We start from the raw sequence: 26,256 nt of genomic DNA, 5'->3' as shown, positions 1-26,256 counted from the left end.
GGCATAAGGAAGAATTTCTTTACTGTCCGAGCCCCCAAGGTCTGGAACAGCCTGGCACCGGAGGTGGTTCAAGCGCCTTCATTGAACACCTTCAGGATGAAACTGGATGCTTATCTTGCTGGGATCCTATGACCCCAGCTGACTTCCTGCCCTTTGGGCGGGGGGCTGGACTCGATGATCTTCCGAGGTCCCTTCCAGCCCTGATGTCTATGAAATCCCAGCCACGGCTTTGTTGGCTGAGTCTTAAAAACCTCCAAGGATGGAGATTATGCAACCTCTCTGGGTAGCCTGTTCCAGTGTTTTACTACCCTCCATGTGAGAGAATTCTTCCTAATATCCAACCTAAACTTCCCTTGCTGCAACTTGAGCCCATTGCTCCTTGTTCAGTCATCTGCCATCACTGAGGACAGTCGAGCTCCATCCTCTTCCAAACTCCTCTTCAGGGAGTTGAAGGCTGCTATTAAATCCCCCTCAGTCTTCTCTTCTCCAGACTAAATAAGCCCATTTCCCTCAGCCTCTCCGTATAAATCATGTCCCCCAGCCCCCAAACCATTTTGTTGCCTTCTGCTGGACTCTTTCCAATTTGTCCATCCTTTCTGTAATGGGGGGCCCAAAACTGAACATAGTACTGCAGATGTGGCCTCACCAATGCTAAATAGAGAGAAATAATCACTTCCCGTGGTGTACTGGCAACACATCTACCAATGCAGCCCAGTATTGCCGTTAGCCTTCTTGGCAACCAGGGCACACTGCTGCCTCATATTCAGCTTACTGCCCACTGTAACCCCCAGGGCCTTTTCTGCACACCAGCTGCCCAGCCAGTCATCCCCAGCCTGTACCGGTGCATGGGATTGCTCCATCCTAAGTGCAGGGCTTTGCACTCGTCCTTGTTGAACCTCATGAGATTCCTTTTGGCCCAATCCTCTAATTTGTTGAGGTCACTGAATCCTAGCCCTACCCTCCAGTGTATTTACTACTCCTCCCAGCGTGGTGTCATCTGCAGACCTGCTGAGGGTGCACTCTATGCCATCTTCCAGGTCATTGATGAAGACATTGAACAAAACTGGCCCCAGGACCAATCCCCGGGGCACTCCACTTGATATCACCTGCCAACTAGACATCGAGCCATTGATTACTACTCTCTGAGCCCGATGCTCCAGCCATTTTTTCTACCCACTTTACAGTCCATTCATCCAGCCCAGACTTCCTTAACTTGCCTGCAAGAATGTTGTAAGAGCCCATATCAAAAACCATGCTAAAATCAAGGTACCACATCCATCAGTCTCCCCACATCCACAGAGCTAGTCACCTCATCATAGAAGGCAATCAGCTTGGTCAGGCATGACCTGCTTCTGGTGAATCCATGCTGACTGTTCCTAATCACCTTCTTCTCCTCCAAGTGATTTGAAGTGGATTCCTTGAGGATCTTCTCCAAGATTTTTCCAGGGACTGCAGTGAGGCTGACTGGTCTGTAGTTCCCTAGATCCTTCTTTTTTCCCTTTCTTAAATATGAGCACTATGTTTGCCTTTTTCCAATCATCCAGGACCTCTCCTGATCACCAAGAGTTTTCAAAGATGATGGCCAGTGGCTCTGCAATCACATCAGCCAACTCCCTCAGCACCTTCGGGTGCATCCCATCCAGCCCCACAGATTTGTACTCTGGGAGCTGACTGTGCCTATGAAGACTGAGCTAAAAAGGGCATTGAGCACTTCAGCCTTTTCTGCATCCTCTGTCACAAGGCTGCCTCCCCCATTCAGTAGGGGGACACACTTTCCCAGATCCTCCTCTTGCTACCAGCATACTTAAAGAAACCCTTCTTGCTCCCCTTCACATCCCTTGCTCGCTGCAACTCCAATTGCGCTTTGGCCTTCCTGACTTTATCCTGGCATGACCGAGCAATGCTCTTATATTCCTCCCTAAGTTTTTAAAGAGGAATAGTGATATTTTTAAGGTGCTCCAGCTGACCTTGTCTCAAGTAACCCTTTCAACTACCTGGTGTCTTGACCCTTTGATTTCTGTGCTAAGTCAAAGTATCAGCAATTTCTTTTATATGGCTTTTTCTATTAAAAGAAATCCTAGAAGTTTTCTTCAGTAGCATTGTGTGGTGAGTTCTTAGTAGGATGCTGTTGGCATATAGATTAGCGATGTGTACAAAAGCAATGTTACCCTCAGGCCTAAAATGTTTTATTTATGAAAGCAGTACCAAGTGCATCTTTGCAAGCAACCTAGAGTCTGTCACACTCCCTGCATTCCTTATCTGAGGGAGGGAGGGGGAAATTCTTCCTTTTCCCCCCACATAGGCAGTGCGCTAGCTGTAAATTTCCATCCGAGTTCTAGAGGGTCAGCTCTGTTTAGTAATTAAGGTGGTTGTAAAATATATATTAATAAACTAGCACATGGGCTCTTTGAAAGGGAAAAAAGGGGGAATCTAATTCTGGCTGGCGGCTGCACTTCCCAGGGTGGAAGTTTGTCAAAAGACTGGTTCTCTGTATTAACAACAATGCTGGATTATTAGTCCTGGCAATTTTGAGCAACCGGCTTTTGGGAGCTATACCTTTTCTACTCAAAATGGAATGTGTTGGGGAAACGATGCATGCAAATTCTGTTAGTCACTTTTGGTCTGTTCTTACAGGTATTAGGAGTTTGGGGGCAGAAACAGTGTCCTCCAGACTTGGGCCAAAGGAAAATAAAGATCTGTTTTCTTGTTGATACCTAGTCACGTTAAAATACTGACGATCAGTTATTTGAGAGCCTTACTCTACATTTCTGCATTCATATTGTTCAGCTAAGAACAAACATGTTGTTATCTTTTCAGTATCAGCTATGGTAGGCATTTGGGTTATAACATGCCTTTCTAGAAGGATAGGACTTGATGGTCCAATACAGTGGTGCTCAACCTGTTGGCTCCATGAACCAAACAAGTAGTATGGGGCTTATCTGTTGACTGGATCCTGTGTGCAGCTGCTGCCCAGATTGGGCTCTGTGTAAGCAGTTCTGGATCTTACCAATGGCGCCCAGGTTGCACCCTGCATTACCCCACTCCACGTGCCTGATCTCGTGCACAGGGGCATGCTGTCTCCACCTGGCTCTGCAAGTTTGGCAGCTGGGGAGCGGCAATTATCCCTAACACTACTCCCCTGCCACCCAATTTTTGGACCCATGGGCAGCTCCGCATGCCAGATGACGCAACTTCACATGCCAGGGCTTGAGCACCCCTGGTTTAATAGGTCTTTTTTTACCATGAACTGTTAGTATGATCTTTTGTATCAAAAACTCTTTACGTGCTGCTTGCGCCCTTTTGTTATGAAAAGGAAGAGAATGGGCTGCTGGTCTATATATATTCAAATGTTCATAAACATTTTAAAATGGGTAACTGCAGTAATCTGGAGCTGCTATAATCTCCAGTTTAACCGTTGAGTTAGGAATAAAGATCTAAAAACTAAAAATAAGGTTTTTTTTTAATTTCAGGATTATGATCCTCCCAGTGAAGGACAAGTCATAAGAAGACCCCATAAAGGATATCACAGAGATCCTGTTCTTTCTCTCTTGGCTAGGCTAAATCAGGCACCAGTTACTGCACAAGAAGTGATATACCACTCTGAGGTACCTTAGTTTCCTTAAGTTGTTGTATAGGAAAAAAAGGAAAAAAACCTTAAGTTTCAAATGTTGTTCTGTGATTTAAAAAAAAATAGGTAAAGTAGCTAAAGTTTAGTTTACATATGGAAAAACTTCAAGCTTTATCCAGTCTGTTGCTACTGAAAGCCAATTCTTTGAGGGGGAATTTGACTTTTGGTAATTCTATTCCAGACTTTGAAATGCTTACAGTAGATAGAAATTTAAAATCTGAGACCTTGTTCCTGTATATAATAAAGACAAGTACCTAGCCCTCCACTGTTTGAACGTAAAGCATGTTCCCACTGCAGCTGGTCAAACTCTGTTCTGATATTCTGACAGTTTGAGGGGACCTGGGGAATAATTGGTGGCAGAGATTTCGTACGCTTTTCTTAACTTGCATTTCCTTTCTTTCTGAACTGAGGCCCAGCGGCAATTTCTATTCTGACTAATGAGTAGCAGAAAGAGCAAAATGATCTGTCTGTATTGAATGTTGAGTTAATATGCCCATTAAACATTATAATTCTAAAAATCTGCAAAAAGTTGTTAATTTAGAGTAAATGAATGAACTGCTTGCCAATACTAAGTGCAGGGGGAGGGTATGAGAGAGAGGGAGGACTTTGCTACATAAATTATGCAACATCTCTATTTAGGTTAGTTTTCTGCTATTTGTGACTTTAGTGGAACATATCCCATTTGTTCCGTCTGTCTTGTTTAGGCTGAACTGTCCATAGAACAACTTTACCCCTCTCCTTAATCATTCCTCAATCTTTATTTTGTTTGCTTAATGAGCTCTGATGGATGAACTGTGTAAAGAACTTTCCAGTGTCAACTGTGACTCTATCTGTAATTAAAGTGACACTTTCTTGTCAGTATTGCCAGTTACAAATGCATCTCTAATTTGCTTTTGTCTGTCCTCTGGTCACGGTGCTCAGCCTGTTCAAAGCTCTAACAAATCCCTTCACAGACTGTGGCAGTGCTAGCATAAGCATGCCTTCTCATGTAGGAAACCTCATCTAGGAACAAAATATGCATCATGCTGCTTCAGAACACCCTCGTACACACAACCAAATACTACCAGTTTGCTTCCTATTGTGCAAGGGCATGTTAACTGTTTTTAACATTCAGCTTGGTTGGAAGACTACTTGGAGGACGTCTCTGTTCACGCCATGCTAGAATCTGGCTGAAGATGAGCCTTTTATTCTGGTCTGTTGGACAGCACGTCTTTGGTATCTTTTAAGTGCTCCCAAGGAATGGGAATCGCAGGAAGTCACAAACAAATTCCTTTTGACAAATCCCACTCGCCAACCTGCTGGCTTTGAACTATTGTGGCGAGAGTGGTCCCTGCTAAACAGGTTCAGGGCAGGCCAATGTCCCTGTGCAGCCAACCTTCACTGCTGGGACCTCAGTACTAACCCATAGTGCACTTGTGGAGGGATGCAAACAATGCCACACATCACCGGGGAGTGTCCCCTCTACAAACTAAGAGGTGGATTAATAACTTTCAACTCAGTTAATGAGGGGGCTGTTGCTTGGCTTTGTGGATTTGCAGGCGCTAAATAAGTAAATAGTGCTCCCAGAGTTATGGGGTTCAGACAGACGGCGGTTGTTTCATGGAGATGTATGTAATAGTAGCTGTGTAAAGCTTAGAGAAGGGACTGATCTTTCCATTAGTCCTACCTAACGCCTTTCAGTTCTGTACAATGGTAAATGCAGATCTCATTCTCCCAAGGGATCACATGTTTGCTTTTCAAAAGCAGCCTTTATTCAGCACAAGCAGTATAAATCCATTCTGCAGCACAGTATACCTGAACAATGTAGCATGGTATGAAAGACATCCGTTATGATTCATTAAACATGCTTTTTTGCTGTTTTATGTAGGACTCTGATAACAGCATTGGAGAGCTCAGTGAAGGCCAAAGACCTAGACTGACAAGAGCAGCAGAAAGTATCTTAATGGGGCATTCAGTTTATATAGACCAGCCTGCTGGCCTAGACCAGCCTGCTGAACAGCGTCCCCACAGTGTGCCATCCCCAGGACAGTGTGAGAGGACTGCAGGTATAAACCACAATCGTCTTTGCTCCAGGGTGTCTACTTAAGACTATGAGATTACAAATGTTTTGAATGCTGCTGTAGACAGTTTGAGTGTTCAGAACCCACTCACTAAACAACTAGTTGAATGAAGGACCTCATATATTTTTTCTAATCAGTGTTGAAGACTGCTGCCTTCCACATGTTAGAGTATCTGCAGTATTGTCCATGGATGCAACTGCAGCCCAGGTAGACACACTTGAGATTTGTTTTAAATCACCAAACACAGATACTGATAACAGTGGAGTTGCAATGACAGATGCCTCAGCTTCCAAATAATTACCTAGACCACTGGGCAGGTGAGAACGTGCTTCCAGTTTCCATATCCATGTAACCTGAACACTTCTGCTGAGGCTGCCAGAAAAGAGGCAACTGTTGCTTTTTATGACAGAGAGTTTGTATTGTGGACATCTCTCCAGCAGGAAATAGACTGATGCTGCTAACTTGGTTTAACAGCTAGCAGGTTATAAGAGGTTTCAGTCACTACTGACTTGGACCAGATTTGATTTGGTAATCTCTAGGCAGATCCTCTAAGATATTTATCCTCTATAAAAGCCTCTCATTTACTTAAGTTAGACAAGAGTTAGCTTTCACAAAATGATGTTTGTGTTATTAGGGCAAATTAGTCCCACCGTCTTTCTGTAATGGTGGCCAGTACCAGAGATGTGGTGCAAGAAAGTGTGTGATGAACTATGGTGGGAAAAGATGCCTTGGGGGGAAAGTTTGTGCTTTACTCAGACAGTGGTGAGACCTGGATGCCTGAGTGGTTCTCAGCCTGTCAGCATTTCCATTAAATCTGTTTTCCACGGTTCCATTAGCTTTAAGCTGAGCTGTGATTTGACGTCTGCAATCTTAGTCCAAGAGTAATGTTTCAAGCTAATTAGATTTAAAATTAGTTTTAGTCTTTTTGAGACAACTGAGGTCTAAAGTATAGTTACAGCTCATGGACTAATTTTTGTAAAGCTGTTCTCTGCTCTTACAGGCTGCACAACTATGATGGATTTTATAGGAAGTAGCTATTTAAGTAACGTATCCAGATTTTGGTTCATTCACTCAGTGGAATGACAGAGTTTCATAAAGAAGCTTTTCCATTCTGTTTTTAGTGTGAGGAATAAAGCCCAATTGAGTACATAATGGCATGGTACACCATAACAGCTCTGAAGGTGTACCATGTTAGAAATGCACAGATTTCTGTTGTTTCACAGACATTTTTCCTTTCTTCCTTTTAACAAGGAAAATTGAAAAGACCTTAACATATATGGGCAGATAAAGAACATTCTCTTCATTCTGGCCTGTTCTGTCATTGAACCTACAAGGCTTCTTACCCTTTTCAAAAAACATGACATAATTGGGATTCTCTTGGTCCAGTTTGACTCTGGATTTTTCTTTCCCATTTTTTTTCTCTTAGCAGATGCTTGTCATGGTACAATGACCATGGCTGAATTGGTGTTGCAGCCATTTTCAAACCCGGTTCCTCAAATGACACAAGCCGGTGATGGGAACGTGTATCTATCAGAGGATACTTCTCAGGTAAAGCCTGAATAGCTTTTGCATGTTGCTTGTAAATAGTTAGGAAATGCGAACTGAAATTGAATTGTATTCAGATTTTAAGTTAAGTCGTGATAGCTGATGTCAGAGAGGAAAGATGCTGGTTACTTCGTCTTGACCACTCTGCAATGGTGTGTGCCATTCTGGGATACTGATCTACCATATTTGTCACTGAAGAATGATCACTTTTCCTGTCCTATTTGACTTCCTCTCACAGCTAGCTTCTGCACCTAGGCCCAATATCCTGGATACAGCAACCAGTTGTTTAGCTGCAGTGTCTGGGCATATTTTTACAAAGCAGGAATCTTTTGAGCAGACAGTCATATAAGACTGAACAGCAGAGGATTGTTATCTGAGCAGCTTAGCACCAACCCTTGCTCTTGACAGCATTGATGTCTGAATACCTGCTTTCTGTCAAATAATCAGGGTCACAAGAGTATATCTGGCACTGATTTCTACTAGTCGTGCTTCTGTCCAAGGCACCACAGATATGTATTTAATGGTGGTAGAGTTTCTAAAAGGTATCATCCTTATCTTCCATCAGGGGAAGAACTGTTATCATCCTAAGCTGTCTAGTTTGGGCAGATTGATGGTTTCCCCATTAGAGCATGTGATTATCTGCTTTACCACTTGTCCATGCAAATAGCCTTTTTTGATAGCTCTCAGCTAAAACAGCAGGGAAGATTCAGGCCTTCATGGTGGGCCCCAATACCTGAACTGTTATAAAGACAAATTTTTCCAGGGGATATCGAGGGGTCAAAAAAAATCCTCTACGCTGCTCCCTTGCAGTGTGAAGAACAACTGACCATGCAGTATGTGGCATCGCAGACATGTCTGCCACACACATCTGGACATGGCCAAAAGGGGCAGAGGAGGGGAAACAGGGGCTAAAGAGTAGATAAATATATACTTTTAAAACTCAGTGCCAGCTGAGTGAATGTCCTGCTCAGTGTGTTTTGTACTGGTCTGATCTGTGCTAACTCTCTTGAAGTACAAAGTGCGCTTTCATGTTTTTGGGGGGTTATTTGCCCACTGGTTTTGTAATATTTTTGCATAGTTGGAATATTTATATATAATTAACATATTTTGCATGTGATTGCTCTTCCTTTCCTTGGCACTTTGATAGTCTCATTATCATTTTTTATTGTTTTGCTTCATTTTTATGCACTTTGAAATAGCCTTTTTTTTTCTGTAACCTTCCTGCTGCACACAATTGTATTTTATGAGGTGCATTTCCTACCTTTTGTTCATGAGTTGAATAGTCTTCTTTTTCTTTTCAGTAAGGATAATAAATTAAACCGACACATTTCAATAGAACAATAGCATTGAAAATGAAAATGTTGCAATTTGGCGCCCTTTCAGTTAATGATATCCACTCAAAGCACCTTTATTTGACTTGTTTTTTTCATTATGCTGGAACTTCCTGCCCAAAGAAAATTGTTTCGTGTGTTTGTTATATTAATCAGCTTTAAACTGGATTGAAAATGCAGGTCTCCAGGAAAGGGCAGTGACCAGAAGACTTGCTCTTTCTGACTTTTCTGGTTTACTAGCTTAGATGATCATTCTTGGGTAGATGCATGGCCAGTAGTATCCTTGCTGATGAGTTCCCCATAGTCACAGGTTTGGCTGCAGAAAGTAGAAGCCCAAAATGCTTAGTAAGATCCAGGCCTGATTTTTCTTAATTTATTTATTATTTATATGATTTATATGCCATCCTTCCCAACGGGGATCAGGGCACCTGACAAGAAGAAAAACGGAGCACCTTAAAAGGGCAACTGAAATAAAATAAAACAGAGATCCCCCTAAGCAACATTTCAGCCTTGCTTTGGTTGCTAAATGCCTGCTCAAATAGAAAGATCTTGCAGCACTTCAGAAAGATGTTCAGGCTCCGGCTCTAGCAGGCCTGGAGATGGATGCAGTTCCAGAGCTGAGGAGCAAGTGCTGAAAACAATCTCCCATGTGTTTTTTTTGCCAAGTGGACTTGGCAGCTGGTGGGACTTGTAGGAGATTTCTCTTAGCTGACCTTAGGGATCGCAGTCAGGTGTAAGGGAGAAGGCAGTCCCTTAAGATATATCACACCAGGGCCTTTGGTGCTCAACTTTTTGGCCCTGCAAGGCAGGTGAGTGTTGTGGGCCTGGTCCACAGGCAGGATCAGGCCAGATCCACTGTGGGATTAGCACTAGGGATTAGCACTTGTGTTGTGGCCAGGCCCTATGTACCAGATCTGGCCACAGAGTGACCCCACACGCTGATGTGATCTGGTGCATGGATCTGGGTCATCTGGTGCTCTTAGCCACCTCCACCACCACGTGAAGATCCAGGCACAACAGTGGATCCAGGAGCACCCCCGAGCCTGGGAAGCAGGTGCTTTTTTCTGTGCCTCTGAAAGCATTTTCTCTCCTGCCCACTGTAACTCCCCCTGCCCAGTACAACCTTGATAGGTGCAGTTGCCACCCAGCTGGTTGCCTTCCAAAGTTTGCTGCCTTCCTCTAATGCAGGGGTGGGCAATTATTTTGGGCAGAGGGCTGCTTAACTGAGCTTTGGCAAGTCATCGCGGGCCACATGACAGGCAGCCATGGGCAGATAAATATAAATTTTCTACATTTTTAGGGGCCTCGCGGGCATCCAGCCCATGAGCCGCATTTTCCCCACCCCTGCTATTACATGACAGATTCTACCAGGTTCCTGGGGTTGATGGACCATATTAAGCTGTAGACTCCCCATGGGAGTGGGGGTTTGGAGAGGATGCCCCAACCTTGACATCTGTGGACACTGATCAGGCAGGAACACAAGCTGAGATAAATTAAATTACATTTCTTCTGTTCCCCTCTCCTGTCTCTCACCCAGGGGAGTCCCTTTCCCCGCTCCACTCGTGTCCCCCCAGCTCAAGCCAGGCCCTCCTTCTCTCACCATGGGTGACTCTGCCTGTCTCCCTGCCTTCTCTCCTCCTGATTTTCTGTTCATCTTTATTTTATCCATCCATTCTGCCTGTGTGTAATTGCAGAGATTCTTTCTTGCAGTTTTAGTCCTGCTTGCCTTTCTTCTTAACCTTTTGGGGGACCAAGACATCTGTTCAGCTTTGATGCCTTGTCTTCTAAGCCTGAGTTGCAGAGGTTGCACAGCTGTCCCCAGATCCATATGGCAGGATTCTGTGGTTTTCTTGTAAAAAGTCGCATTGCAGTAGTAGCCCCAGCGAGAATCAGACAAATTGTGCTTTGGTGCTGTCCAAAGACATAGTTCATACAGCATTAGCAGGAAGTCTCGGATTCCAGGCAAATGCTTTTATTCACCTGCTAGAGCAATAATGTAATAGGTGAAAGTGGATTCAGTTGCTAACCCTGTCATCTGCTTTCCTCTGCCCATCTGCATTGTTTGGATGACACCGTGCTAAAGATCTTACCCCAAAGAACTTGCAGTAGAAGACAACAAGCGATGCACAAAATGTATAGGAAGAGTGATACAACTTTTAAAATATACTTTATGGTTTTTTGGTCACGATTGAAGGCATCTGTCTCTATATGTCCTTCAGCCTAGCTATTAACTAACTGATTAGTTACAGTGGCAGAGATGGTTTTTGAGAATAGGAAGACCACGTCAGGAAAGAAACTTCCCAATTATTAGATTTCCCTCCAAGACCCTTCAGTTTCTCTACATGGGAGGAAGTGGAAGTCCACATTGCAAAAACAAGAGACAAATTGTTTCTGCCACCTCCTTTCATTAGGAATTGTAGGGTTCTCTATATTTAGATTTAAATGGGTGACTGCTCGTCTCTGTTGATTACATGGGATTCACATCTTAGAGAACAGCTTGCCATGCTTTTTGTTAGAGAAAATAAATGGTTGCAAAAAAGCTAATTTACAGTTGAACGGTTTGTAAAGTTGAACTGAAGGAGACATAATGTCTTTAGCAATTCATAATGGCAAGTAAATCAATTTGTGTGAAACTGCCCTTGTTTTATTTGAATTTAAAAATAAAAATCAGAAATGTAATGTGGTTTTAATAACTTGTATGCAGAAACAGAGCCAAGAGGCTGTACACATGGAGCCAGTCCGATCCAGAGTCATTCGTGTGAGAACTAAATCTGAAGTAGCACAACAGCAAGGTAAATCAGTGTTGCTAAGCATATTAATCTGACTTTAAGGTGCAGGATGTGAAGGCTGCTACTTCAGTCTTTTGCTCCTTACTTTGAAGTTTTCTAGCTGATATTTTTTAAGACTGCTGTAATAAAGACAGAATATGCAGAGGTCACATGTAATTGTGTCTATCGCTAGGTATAAAGTTCTGATTGGTGAGTGAGGCTGCTGTTTTTGGAGTTGCGTACTTCTGTTGATAAGCAATCTGAATCATTGGGGTGACCAGAATCGCCATTAGTTTTCCTCTGTTTAATTTTTCTGTTTGTTCTGTGTAAATGACCTAATTTAGCCAATCACCATTTAGTTAACTATTTCTTTCATGGTCCTACCCTCTGGCAAACAGATGCTCATATGATGGTGCTAGAAGGTAATGGATTGTGTGTCTGGGCAAATGCAGTTGCCCCAAGAGGGGAAATGGAGTGAAAGATTAAACACAGTTAAGGTCTGAAAAGCATAAAGAGAGAAGTACCAGTGATGCTTGTTCTGTGATGGACTGCCAGTTAGTATGCAGTAAAGAGCCATCTTCTCTAAATGTGAAGCACTGCATCTATTAGATAGATAAGGAGTGTTGAAAGAATGTAATTATATTATCACCATGTAGAGTATTGCATACCATGGATCAAGTTTAGCGTATGACTAACAGGAGCCTGGAACATTATCACCACACGTTAGTACCGGAGCAAATGATTTTAATACATGTTAGAATTGGATTGGATACGAATTAAGTGCAGAAAGGTGGTTTTAAAGATTCACAGTTAAACTTGGCATTCTTGCATTTTTGTGTTTTACTTTCTGGTAACAGTATTAACCTAGATATGAAGATGTTTTAATATATGATTGTGTGTGTTGTGTATAATTCTCATTTGATTGTATACACCTATATAATAATAGGAATTTAAAATACCATGGACATGCTAAAAGTACATGTTAATATTTCTGTAGATACCTTAATTTTCACAGTCCCCATTTTAACTACTTAAATGAAATTATAAGCACCTGGTGAACATAATTTTGATTTAATTATTTAAAATATTACAAAATGTAAGCTGTTCTCCTCAATAACTTATTTACACGTTTGAAGTTAGGTATGCAAGTCATCCTCCTTGAAGAGCGCTGTCTAATGACAGTCACAGAAGCTGAGGACTAAATTCACAACTGCGTTTAGAAAAAAAAAGTGAAATTGTGTAGTTCAAAAATTTGTCCACTGTGCCTATTTTGTAGCAGAGCTCATTACATACTGAGTGGTCACACTTAGGATACCCCAGCCCAAAGTGCTGATATTGTGAGTGACATACAAGCATTGAAAATAGATGGGGCTCGTCTGGCAGGTGTACGGATGGCAAAGAACCATGTCCGCCTGTTCTCTCTTTGACCTGGGGAGTGGGAGAACAGAGCGGTAGGCATTTTCCTCCTTCCCTTCCTTCACATTAACCCTTCAGAGAGGGAGCAGAAGGAGAGACATCTTCCAACCTACATGCTGTCGCAAGTGTCCTTTTGTACTTCAGCTTCTCAAAATATTTACAAGAGAACAGTCTTGCTTCTGCCTTCACATTCAAGGCTGGAAACAGGAAATAAAGTTAAAAGGAGAATCCTGCTCTTTCTTCCATCTTTTTTTGTGGAATATTTTCCTTAAAAAAATACATTTGGGCAAAATCTAAGGTCTACCAACACACACTGTGAGTATATCTTTGTTTTTATATACGTATATGTATGCTTGACCACAAGGTGGCAGCAGAAAGATTTCTTTGGGAGGGGGAAGAAAGGTAAGTAATCTATCCATCTAATCTTACATATTATTTAAAGTGTACCTATTTATTAATCTAATACAAATCCAAAAGGTGGGGGGTTACAGTCTTCAACAACTATGTTGTTTGAACCAGAACCTTTTGCCTTGATAAATTTTACAGTACTGAACTATCTTACTCAATGGAGAAGTTCAGGACAGAGGGAAAAAATTGGCCCAAATTTTTGGAAACGGAAATGAAGACTTAGAAAGATATAAACAAATCTGGGTGTAAATAAACACAGCATTTGAAACCGTGCACGGCTGTTATTTTATAGTTGATTACATACAACTTATTAAACCTCAGCGTTCAATAAATTGTCTTTGCCAACAAAAGGATGGTCAGTGGGTATTTGCCTAAAAATGTAGGGGAATTTTGGCGGGACAGTTATTCAGATATTTTTACATACCTTAGAAAGAGAGATCGGGAAACCCAGTCTGGCAGTGTAGGGTTGATGATAATAGGAAAGATGAGATACTATTTTAGGCTCAGAACTGTATACTAAAAGCCTTTTGTTTTTTATTTAATTGATCAATAAAAAAGACATTTGATTCTCTCATTGAGTTGTATTATAATAAATATATTTCTAACAAAGCCCTCTTTTTTTTATAAGCCTTGAGCAGTCTACATGGAATATATTTTTAGCAAGAGAGAAGTGATAGAGTATACCTAATGGAAAATCAGTGGAGCCTAGTACAAAACTACAGAATTATGTCTGCAAGGATAATGTCTCTTGAAAGTTACAGCTGAAAATAAAGCTTTCATGTATCATTAATTGAAATATGTGTGTTCTCTAGACATTATGGAGACGCTGGTTGAAAGTATGTATATTTATAACATGTATAACATGCACACACATATATTTTGGCTTCATAGTATCCTTTAATCTTTCTACCATTACTCATGGATGTCCTCCCATAAATTAAAGCTGTTAATAATTGTTGTGGCTTGTGATTATAAATATTTCTAGGACACTCACATTTTTCAAGCTTCCTTTAATAGGATTCTGAATTCTTCAGGTGAATTAAAATCCAGAAACAGGTGGCATGCTTCAGAGTAGGTTATTTTATTTGTATCCCTCATAGCCGGAAAAACAGCTTTAGATGCATCAGCATTTTAAACATTTTTTCTGAAGTTGAGGTTCTCAGAATGCAGCCCACTTACTTGCTGGTGGCCTATGGAGGACTTCATTTGGCAGTGACTTTTTGGGTGCCTATACACAAGCAGCAAGGCTGCTCCGATGCGCTGTAATTACAGGTCGGAGCAGACTTGATTAATTGGGTCTGCTGGTGCATGGTAATTACCGTGTTCCAGCAGGCTCCAGCGTCTCGTGCATGCGTGATGAGCTTTAGATAAAGTGCCCCCACCACCATTTTGAAGTGTGGGGCCGCTAATACACAAGACGCTCCAGGTGCTTTAATTAGAATGGCTCCAAGAGTCACCCCCACCTTCCCGGAGCATGCCCCCCTCTCACCCCTCCACTCCTGGAGCATGTGTATATTAATGCCCCTTTCTAGCTACTAGACTATTCAGGCAGGTAAAAATGCAGGGGGAATTAATATTAGGAACATAATCAGTTGTCTTGATTGCCCCTGGGATATTGCACAGTTGCAGAGTTGTGATCTGTGCAGTCGTGAATGGGAGGAGAAAGGCTTCTTGAATGAGCGTGCGAAGAATTTGCAGAACCCCATTCTAGTCTGAGGATGGGATCTCCCTGCCCTCGTGTTCGAATGGCATTCAATTGAAAACTAAATTAATATAGTTTAATTCCACTGCATTCTTTGCTGTCATCTCTTCGTTAGCCAGAAATTACTCAGAGTTGCTACTTTTTCCAAGAACAGTTAGTGTGTGTGGCAAATCTCAAACAGATGCTTCAATAGGAAGGAAGAAGATTAGGATAGAGGCTAGAGGTCTTCCTTTTTATTTTTTTTCTCTTAGAACCAGAGTTGCTTTGGTCAAACTCTGCACAAGTATTTCACTGGAAGTTTACTTTTTCTTTTACTCCCCTGCTGGCTCTCTTTCAGACGGGATTTCACTAAAGACTCTTTGCAGCCACTCTATAATATAGTAGCCGGTGAAGCAGAGCCAGGGTCACTTTTTCACAAGGAATCCTTCTATTTTGGCCTCAGCACCCAGTCAATCAAAATAATTTCAATAATCTTCAGTTCCTCCTTTCCTGGTGGCTGTTTTCTGAAGAGAAACATTGAAAGTTGAAGCCATGAAGCTGACTGGCTGTAGTCATGGCAGTTTATAGGCAAATATGTTTCCAGTCCAATCTTACAGAAATCCTTCTTGTTCCACGAGACCCCGATGATTCATGCTCTGTTCTGTTCTCTTCAGGTTCTTACGTTGCTCCCATGATGCCAAAAGGCTTTTTGACAATATTCACTTAATATTTCTCTGACTGGTGACCTCTTTCACTGATCACATATTAGGTGCAGACTTTAAGTGCATATAGTCAGGAAATGCAAAGCTGTTTCCCACAGTAACTCAAACTCCATTCATAAGAAGTCATTAGCAAGGATCCGGGTTTTCCATTTCCCATGGGAAAATGGAGAAAAACGTGGATTTCCCCCTTTACAGGAGGAAAATGCAGATTTCTCATTTTAACGAAGAAATCCACAGGTTTTTGCACTTTTGCAAAGAGCTCTCTGCAGGGTGGCACATTTCTAGCCTGCAATGGGCTGGGGGGAACAGGAAGAGGGCAGTCAGGTAGGGGACATCATGCACATGGCAGCCAGACAGCCTGGAGAGCAGCTCTTGCAGGTTAAGTTGTGGGGGGAAAGGACAGGGGATTGAGGCCCCCTTGGGGAGGGAGTTGGGCAGGGCTTGGGTTGGGGCTGGGGTTGCTGCCCAGCCGGGCAGTGCATGGGGCTTGGGGCCCAGGTCTGGAATATGTGGCCACAGGGCCCCGGTGGCGAGTGGGATGGGGCCACATCTGGCTCCTCCAAGGGGCAGGGGGGCAGCTCCTCATTGCTGTGTGCACTCCCAGGGGGCAGGAGGGACCCATGCCCTCCAGATCTGTGCTTGGGGCGGGTGTGGGCTGCCCGCTGTGTGCTTGGGCTCCTGCCCTTCTGCCCTCCCCTGTGGCCTCCACAGCCCAGCAGGTGTGACCTGGCACAGCAGAGCAGAGCAGGGTTGCTGGGGGAAGCTCCTTGCCGCTGTGAGTTCTGCGCTGCCCTGGCAAGGTGTCCCCTGCCCGTGCAGCAACAGCAAGGGGCACAACCCTGTGCTGCTGTCCCCACTGCTGCTGTGTAGGCAGGGGTCACCTTGCCAGGGTATCATAGAGCTCGCAGTGGCTAGGAGCTTCCCTGCCTGGCCCTGCTGTGCTCTTCCGCCACCGCGTCACACCCACTGGGCTGCAGAGGCCCCGGGGGAGGGCAGCAGGGTGGGGAGCCCGAGTCTGCAGCGGGCAGCCTGCACCTGTCCCCACCCTGCACACACATCTTTGGGGCATGGGAGTGTGTGCAGCAGTGGGAAGCTGGGCCCACCCCGCCTGAGCCTGCAGCAGGGGGGTGAGCTGGGCTCTGCACTCCACTCGGCTGCAGCAGCTCCTGCCTCCTGTGGGCGTCAGGTGGGGCTTGGGCTCTGTTGTGGGGTGGGGCAGGGGCCTGTGTACCCAGGTCCCTGGCCCCATAGCTCTAGCAGTTGGGAGCTCCCTTTGGCAGAGCTGCAGGGTCAGGGGGCTGTGGGTGGGGGGTGAGGGGCACCAGCGTGGCTGGGAGGGACTGTGCGGGGGAGTGAGGGGTGCCAGCAGGGCCAGGGGGACTGTGGTTGGGGAGTGAGGGGCACTGGCAGGACTGGGAGGCTGTGGCTTGGGAGTGAGGGCCTGGACCTGTGTTCTGTGAGCTTAAGGGGGCAGGGGGAGATCTGATTTTTCCGTGATAAAAAACACAAAATCAAATATCAAAATGTATAGGTATTTAAAATTTATTTTATTATAGTGAATTGAGGCACTGGTAGGCTTTCAAATTACTTTCAAATTGTAAATATCTCAAGGAAACTTTGTGTTCAGCTGATCTCTCTCTCTCTCTTTCTCTCTCTCTATATATATAGATATAGATATCTATAGATATATTGGCCTTTCATTTTAAGTATGGATTTTTGGGGTTGTATCATAGAATTTGTGTTTTGATTTTTTGTTTTTTTAATCAGAGAATTTGAAACTTTTTATCTGGGAAAACCAGGATCCCTGGTCATTAGTTTAAGAGCATGAAAATGTACTATGCAACCGAGTTATAGTTTTTCTGGGAAAAGAAACTGTATTTCTTGACTTCTGCCGATTTAAAATGTCCGTCATAGTGTGGCATAAACATAGCTTCATTCTGTTGAATTCCCTGGGTTATTTTTCAGGCATAAAAAGAACTATAGATTTCATAGACATTAGGGCTGGAAGGGACCTCACAAGATCATCAGGTTCAGCCCCCTTCCCAAAGTGAAGGCAGTCAGCAAGGGTCAAATAATCCCAGCAAGATAGGCATCCAAGTGTTTCTTAAAGGAATCCAGAGTAGGTGCCTGCACCACCTCTCAGGGGAGTTTATTCCAGGCCCTGGGGACTTGGACAGTAAAGAAGTTTTTCCTTATGTCCAGCCTAAAACGGTCTTCCAAGGGTTTGTGACTGTTGGACCTAGTCTTCCCCTGGGGTACTCTGGTGAACAGTTGTTTTCCCAGATCCTGATGCACACCCCTTATATACTTATAGGCTGCCACCAAGTCACTGCTGAGCCTGCACTTCTCCAGGTTGAAGAGTGCCATGTCTCTCAGCCTCTCCGCATAAGACGTGCCCTCTTGTCTTCTAATCATTTGCGTGGCTCTCCTCTGGACTCTCGAGCTTTTCCACATCCTTTCTGATATCCAGACCTGGACACAGTATTCCAGTTGTGGTTTCACCAAGGCCGAGTAAAGTGGGAGTATGACTTCCTGGGTTCTGTTTGAGATGCATCGGAAGTTACAGGCCAGAGTTTTGTTTGCTTGGCTGGCTGTGGTGTCACATTGGTGGCTCATATTCATCTTGTGGTCAGTCATGACCCCCAAGTCTTTTTTGGGTGCAGTGCTGGCTAGCGTAGCCTATAAGTGTGGTGTGTGTTCTTTCTCCCAAGGTGGAACACCTTGCATTTCTCAGCGTTGAATGCCAGGTTTTGATTACAAGGTTTTGATCTGCCCACCTTGTAAGCCTGTTGAGGTTGGCCTGGATTGCCAGCCTATCCTCTGGGGTGGCTGCACTTCCCCAAAGTTTGGTGTCATCTGCAAACTTAGTCCGGTTGTAACACCCATTTCCAGATCATTTGTAAACACATTGAAGAGTACAGGTCCAAGAATGGAGCCCTGGGGACGCCACTGGTTACAGTGCGCCATGTTGATTTGGTTCCATCAACTATCACTCTGAGTCCATCCACAGAGCCAGTTCCCCAGCCATCGGACTGTGAAATTGTCTGGGCTGCAATTCCCCTATTTTTCCATGAGGACATCATGGGACACCACATCAAAGGCTTTCTTGAAGTCCAAGAATATGCTATCCACCTCTTCTCCTTTGTCCAGGTTATGCATCACCTGGTCATAGAAGGAGATCAGGCTGGTCAGACAAGATCTACCCACCACAAAGCTGTGCTGACCCTCTCTCAGAATATTACCTTGTGTTAGGATGTTGGTAATGGTCTCCTTAATGATTTTTCCAGGGTCTTTCCAGGGATTGAGGTCAAGCTAATTGGCCTGTAGTTCCCTGGATCTTCCCTTCTCCCTTTCTTGAAGATAGGCTCCACATTGGCCCTCTTCCAATCGTCAGGCACCTTGCCCGAGCGCTGCGAGTTCTTGAATATCCTCGCCATGGGCTGTGCTCTAATGTCAGCTAGTTCCTTTAGCACCCGCTCTTGGGTGCATTCCACCTGGGCCGGCTGATTTGTGGATGTCCAGCATCTTAAGGTGTTCCCTTACAAGATCAGTGGTAATGATGGGCACAGTTTCGCCCTTCCCCTGGTGATCCTGCCTCTTGTCAGGCAGGGTGATCCCACTGGGCTGATGGAAGACCGATGTGAAGTAGTCATTAAGAAGATTGGCTTTTTCCTGAGTGTCAGTTAGCAGCTGCCTCACCTGGTTTAGTAAGGGTCCAATGTTACCTTTCTTCTTTTTCCGACTCCCCACGTATTTGAAGAAGGACTTTTTGTTGTCCTTAATTTGAGTGGCCAGTTTGAGCTCTGTTTCAGCCTTGGCTTTCTTAGTTTGCTCCCTACAGGTGCGGGCCAGTGCTGAGCAATCTTCCTTAGCGATGTTTCCTGTCTTCCATCCGTTATAAGTTTCTTTTTTAGGTGCCCGAGGTCCTTGAGCTCCCTATTGAGCCAAGGGGGTCCTCCAGCCCTTTTGCTTCTCTTTCTGCGGGTTGGCATGAACTTCCCTTGTGCTTCAAAGATTGCATCCTTGAGGAGCGACCATTCATCATGGACACACTCCTCCCTGCCAGATTGTGGTTTTTCAGGGCCTGAACAGCTAGCCTTCTAAGCTTGTGGAAGTGGGCCTTTCTAAATTCGAGAACTTCCATATTGCTCACCGACTTGCCAGTTTTGCGGTAAATAGACAAAATGATCAACTCATGGTCACTGTTTTCCAGCTTCCCCTCAATACTTAAGTCGCTGACTAGATCATCCCCTTTGACCAGTACCAGGTCCAGCAGCGCCTTGCTCCTTGTCAGTCCATAGACTTCTTGAAACAAATAAAGCTCGTCAGTGTTTGAGAGGAAGCATTGAGACCGATCGGATTTGTCTGAGTGTTCTTCCCATGAGATGTCCAGATGTCCATAGTCACCCATGACAGCCATGGACCAAGAGCACGCAGCCTCAACCAGTTCCTTGATGAACTCACGGTCAAGTTCTTGCTCTTGAATAGGAGGTGTGTAGTAGACTCCTACCATTATATCCCCTTCACCATGTTCCTCTCTTATTCTTACCCAGAGGGTGTCAAGTCACCCTCCTTGGTTGCCGATCTCCACCTGTAGGATTCCCTATGGATTTAGTAAGCACATTAATTTGAGCATGGAGCAAGTGCACTATGCTCAGCTATATATTCTGCCTTTAGGAATTGGTGGAGGAGGAAGGGAGTGTATTAGGAGTTACCAAGAACTGCAAGCGGCAGGTAAGGTGACACAGGTCCCTGCCCCCAGCCTCAGCGGTCTCTCATTGAGGAAGTCTCTTTTATTGTACCCTTCGGCTGCCTATCAATTTCTGCCTCACTCTCCTTTTCCACACGGAAGAGGAATGAGCAGTGAGAAGTGCCATTTACTGCAGGGTGTATTATAGGCAAATCATTCGTACACAACACCCAATGTTTAGGTGCCTCAAATTGCACTTTTTTAGAAAGATAGGATTTCTTAAAATATCAACTTGCTTGGAAAAGTCATTAGATATTGAAATGATAATAAGCCACATACTCAAAGTGGATCATCTAGAACATTTGAAGAGTCTTTGAAAGGGTTGGGGGAGGAGAAGGAGGTGAAGGAGTTGTACTAACCTGTAAGGGATATAGTGATAATACAATAAAACAAAAACTGAGGCTTTTACTTTAAAATAAAAGGGAGTATTCTTTGTGGGACTTCAGACAATTCTCTAAAACATTATTGCAGGCTTCTCTTTTTCTTTTCCCCCTTTTACTATTGTTAATGAAAAATCAGTCTCACCAGCACATTTTCAGGTCCCTTCTGTTGACCTTCCTTTATCCATATTTCATAAGGATTACGTAGTTCTCAGAATTGCTGCCTTCACTTCTTTCTTCTGGAGATCTTGGATTTGCCTCAGTCTGTTTTTTTTTTTCCCTGGTATTCCTTCTAAAGTCCCATGTATCCAAGAGGGAGATCCCAGTACTGTGCCAGGAAGGGGCCACGTGCATATGGAGGGAGACTAGAGGGATGATTATTCACAGTTACTGATGAGAAAACAACTTTTTTTGGACAAGTGTTTAAGCTCATGTCTCTAAATGTTTACTGGTTAAGCAGTCGGAAATCTTGTGGTAAAGGCAATATCTTTTATTAGACCAAAGCATCAGCCCCTAACATCTATGAATCTATGAAACTAGATAGTTGCCAAAAAATGTTCTTTATTTGCAAGCTTTCAGGCTCACGTGCCCTTCCTTGGGCAAGGAAAAATGCAAAAATTGTAAAATTTCTCCCAGGTAGAAATTAAATTTCATATTGCACAGGAGAACTGGATGATGGTACAGTATAACCTCATAAATCCGGGTTTCAGAAATCCAGAATTCTCGAAAATCCAGCACTGTTAAAGAAAATAAACAATCAGGGAGTAGCAGAGGGGGAAGCTTGCACGCAGCAGTTACCGCTGCCATCCACCATCCTGCGTTGCTGCTCCACATGTGGCCGCTGCTCTGGGACCGGCCGCTGCTCCAGTTTAAAAAACCCGGGATTTTCAAATTTCCGGCAGGTGGTCAGTCCCGAGCATGCCAGATTTATGAGGTTATACTGTATAAATTCACCGGGGTGAAAAAGTGCATTTTATGCAAATCAGGCTCAGATAAAAGTTGGAGCAGTCTATTTACCTTAAAGGTGTCTGATGGCAAGCAGGATGTTAAATTTTACTTTTTTCTTGTGAAGCTGTTTCACATTGCACAGGAGGACTGGTGTGGAGTGGTTCTCCTGGGTAAGGCAGTTTGGTTGCGGTGAAGCTGCTCTGCAAGTATGCAAATTCGGCTCAAACAAAAGGCTGTAGAAGGAGCGTTTGCATCCAGGTCTCAGGGTGTTGAATTTTGCTTGTTTTTTTGTAAAATTAAGAAGTTTTCATTTCAGAACGGCTAATTACGAGAACTTCCATGTTTCGGGGATATAGGTTGTAGCCATGTTGGTCAGCTTCCAGGCAGGACTGTAGTTGAGAGAACGGTTGTATACTTCTCACTGCTACTTAGCTGGAGGTATTAGATGAAAGTACTATAGTATTGCCTTATCTGTTACTCTTCTTACCAGGGCTTGCTTAGATGAGACGAGAGCAAACGCATACCAGTCCCTTTAACCACTTGGAACTTTTTTAGCCATGTGCAATTAAGGTTACTCATAACTCATTTTTTTTGGCCAAAGGCATTTGAATGGCTTGGTTTCTGCTTGGATCAGCGGCACCTTTTCTGTATTCTTCTACTTCACTGAACCTCTCTCCACTCGCCCACCTGAAACTGAAGACCTCATATAGTATTTTCCTGTTTCCTTTGGAGGTCTGCTCATCTTTCGGAAAATGTGGGCATCCCAGGGGGCCATCTGCCTGCAGACCCTTGTGCTTTAAGCAGGAGAACCACTGAACGGTTGAGCAGCTCAGGTAAGGCTTGGTTCTGCTGCTTAAGCACTCTAGTATTTTCTGCCAACCCCACAGCCCAGCAATCCATCCAGAACCTCGCCGCCAAAGTCATCTCTCTATCTGTGCAGGATCCTTATATTCCCTAGAATCTGACTAAAGCAGCTTTGTATTATGCATAGGGATTTGCAGGCACTTTGGGGAACTTACAGTAATTGCTTTGCCTTCATTGTATAAAGCCAAAAAACAAACACTCACACAAAACCCTAGATGGGCACTAATCCCACTGGCACTGATCTTGAGTAATTCTGAATAAAGCAGTTGGTAGCAAGCTGGCTAGGCTGACCTGCTTTCCCCCTTTCATGCGTGCATTGCTTGCACAAAGGGGGGTGGGGGGGACACAAAAATTAAGGAGCTTGAGCAAGTTGTTTAAGGGCAAAGATTCCTCCATGTTCTTTAATGCTTGCGTCAGCCAGATAGCTGTTCCAGCCCCTCTTCCCTACAGAGAAGAATTTGCTCGTGAATTAGCACTTGCATCGTTCTCTGTCCATAGTTTAGTGAAAGAGGAGAGGAGATGAGCATCTAGTAAAATAAAACTGTCCTTAGCTGCCTGGTGTGGGAGGCTAGGGTAGATGATTACAATGGAGCTTTCTGGACTTGGCATCTGTTGACCTGGCTCTTGTCCTTTTATACCCTTCTGGCCTTTGCCACAACTTTGAGGCCCTTCCATACCGCAAGGGAGCTGCAAGGAGGCTCCAGATTCTTTGGGTTTTTTCTATGTGGCATTCTTACGAGCTAGCAGAAATGGAGAACGGACTTGTAAAGCAGAAACTGCTGATTGATGTGGACATGCAGCCCTTATGCTGTGGAGTACATTGATTTTTACTCTGTAAATCCGCTACACCACTTCTGCAATATGCAGCTTTACACTGAGGTAAGCCACCCCACTCGGGGGTAACTTTACCCCCCCAAAGTGAGGTGTGATCACGTAGCAGTGCAGATGGATCACGTGTCTGTCACCCTAGTCTGTTTTATCTCAGGGTTTGCATTTCCTCAATACAAAATCTTGTTCACCTAAGACACTTTTATATGTGCTCCTGGGGTGATTAGGGTGGCGCTTTAATTAGAGCAGCTCTGGGAGTTTTAAAATGTTGCCGGGGACACTTGAACTAAAGCATGGGGATGCTCATACATGAGATGTGGGAGGCTGCAGGAGCACGGTAATGACCACGCTCCAGTCCGTTTCAATGTGCTGTAATTGCAGCGCATCGGAGCAGCCTGTGTGCTCGTGTATGGGCACCCCTAGTAGCTATGTACTGTAATAGCACCGGCTGCAGGCAGGCAGCTTGAGAGAACTGGGCATGACCTCTCCTCCCAACAGCCTAAAATCTGGGGTAAATTATTTGGTAGTAATCATGGTGTGCATCTACACCCCCAATTAAGCCCAACAGGGTGTCATTAGTAGGTCATTGGCACATGCTGTGATGTTTGAAGAATAAAGTTGTCTGGCTGAGAAATGCCCTTGCATCCTATAAAGTGCACACCCTTGTTTGTCTGCTTGCTATTGGAATTTGGCTTCTTACTTTTTACACTTTTAAAACCAATTTTTAGGGATGTTTATTAATAAACATTAGAATAGCATTCACTGATGCCCTCGGGTTGTGCTAGGTGCTGTACGTTAGCAGAAGCAGACAGAGGCCTGGAGAGGTTGGAAGCATCTCTTTCAAATATAAAGAACCTTTGCCCATGATAAATTGATGAGAAAAAATAGTAGAGCAAAACCTTCTTTGTTACTATTTTGCATGTGTCCGTTTGTCCCCGTGGGTTCAGGGGGAAGCAGAGGTTGCCCTTTATAGTTCTGTCACTACAGTAACTTCAGAAGCAAACAGCATAATAAACTGCTTCTGCCTTCCCTCCAAGATGTCTGTAGTTGTCCTTGGAGGGGGCAGCTGGGCATGTTTTAGCTTTCCGCCTTCTTTAAAAAGTTGAATTAGCAGCCTCTACTCAGTGCTACATTGTTGAGGCTAGAGGATGTGCACTGTGCAGATGCAAACAGGCTGTATGTGTAGCTAAATCAGTACTATTTACTTTTACAGTGGAGGAATGGCTCTTTTTGTGACAAGGTCCCAGTCCTGCAGTAGGAAGAGATGGTACTTAGGTGTGACATGACTAGAAAGAAGTGACTAGCGCAGGGGTAGGCAACCCCCGGCACAGGTGTCAGAGTGTGGCACTCAAAGACATTTTGCTTGGCACACGTCCCTTTGGGTGGATGGCGGGGAAGGAGCCGGGGCGACATGGCAACAGCAAGGATCATGTCCCTCGTGGCTCTCCTGTCATCCACCCTTGGCACACCAACCTCTTACAAATTTAAGTTGTGGGTGTTTTTGGCACTCTGCCCAAAAATGTTGCTGACCCCTGGACTAGCAGATTGGCATCCGTAGCCAAATGTTACAGTTAGTCTACCACCTTACCACCTATTGTGTTTTAAAACGGTTAAACATAAAGATGTGCATCTTGTTCCCATACACTGCAAGTAGTATTGTAGGTACGGATTTTTTCTGGCCTGGCTTCCTTAAGCAGCTCTTCTATTTCATGCTGAGTGTAGGGCTTAGTTTAGACCTACCAAAATCAATGAGGCAAGCAGGCTATTTTTCGGGCTGATTGTGGTGCCTGCTGCAAGTTTCATGGTTTGTTTTTTTTGTTGTGAGGCCCCCCATTGTCGCTGGTTAGCCATTGTTTTTAATGACCTAAGATGGCGACTGCGAGCGTTTATAATGAAACTTGCTGAGTGCTAAGTAGAATCAGGTATCAATTTAAGATGAGTGTTATAGCACAATAGCGCTAAGTAAAACAGCATTAAGCGGGGGTTGCCTGTAATGTGCTGGTGCAAGGGGAGCCTGGAGTCACGATCCTGGGCTCTCCCTGTACCCAGTAGTAAGGCGTAATAGGATCTGTCCTGTGCATGGTGTAATAGGGCCTGTCCTGTGACATAGCAGGAAGCATGATTGTGTGGATCGTGCATCAGATCCTATCACGCCTTTACCTGAACGTCCAGAGGGGCACTGGGTAAAAAAACACGTTGTAATGTGCTCTGCTGACAGGTTGTGATATTGTCAATAAAATGCAGCTTGCCAACACCTATCTTTTCCCTTAAAAAAATAATTATTAAAAGTTCTGATGGCTAAAGAGGAAAATCAGATGGGAACTACTGTTCATTTTCTAATGTACAAATAGGATTGAATTGTGTAGCAGCCTGAGATTATGTCTACAAATCTAAAATTGGCTCAGTGCCTTTTTCTTCACCAAGAACTGAATTTTGTAAATGTAATACAAAATCATTCTGTGCCTTTTACTGTACTGTGGCCTGTGAAGGGCAGAGAAGGGTCCCTTTGTGGGACACTGTTGTGTTGCTTGTGTAGAATTCTGCCATGGAGAAGACACTAACTAGCAAGACACCCAGGAAAGCTATAGATTCAGCACTTCTGTTACATACAGCCTCACTTAGGGCAGCTGTTACATTTTTTTTTTTTTAATGTAAACCCTGGTGTATTGGTTCAAAGTAGAGAAAAGTTTTCTGCAATGTTCTGAAGAGTTTCAGAAGTTACTGAGTATAGCAAAGAATAGCTCAGTTCTGTAAAATGCAGATGTTTCTACCCTTTGGTTACAGGAGGTGACTTCCCTGCGGTAGGGCATAACTTGGACATCCTGTCACTTAGATTTCATAGATATTAGGGCTGGAAGGGACTTCACCAGATCGTCGGGTCCAGCCCTGTGCCCAAGGGGCAGGAAGTCAGCTGGGGTCAGATCACC

The 26,256-nt window shown here is 44.1% G+C and overlaps 1 protein-coding gene across 12 annotated transcripts in view; it reads left to right on the top strand.

Annotated features, from left to right (window-relative positions):
* The window catches only part of KIAA0586 (KIAA0586 ortholog), a 114,499-nt gene that overhangs the window by 67,420 nt on the left and 20,823 nt on the right, over positions 1-26,256 (top strand). For 10 of the 12 annotated variants that reach the window (XM_025207145.1, XM_025207146.1, XM_025207143.1 and 7 more), the window contains 4 exons: positions 3,471-3,605; positions 5,496-5,673; positions 7,115-7,236; positions 11,269-11,356. In XM_025207145.1, coding sequence (XP_025062930.1) covers positions 3,471-3,605; positions 5,496-5,673; positions 7,115-7,236; positions 11,269-11,356 — 523 coding nt within the window. The remainder of the gene's footprint in view (positions 1-3,470; positions 3,606-5,495; positions 5,674-7,114; positions 7,237-11,268; positions 11,357-26,256) is intronic. The other 2 variants (XM_006026232.2, XM_025207148.1) reach the window with 2 other exon arrangements.

Source organism: Alligator sinensis, unplaced genomic scaffold (assembly GCF_000455745.1).
Source record: "Alligator sinensis unplaced genomic scaffold, ASM45574v1 scaffold708_1, whole genome shotgun sequence".
Lineage (NCBI taxonomy): Eukaryota > Metazoa > Chordata > Crocodylia > Alligatoridae > Alligator > Alligator sinensis.
Note: the sequence above shows the minus strand (reverse complement) of the source record. Positions and strands in the feature narration are given on the sequence as shown.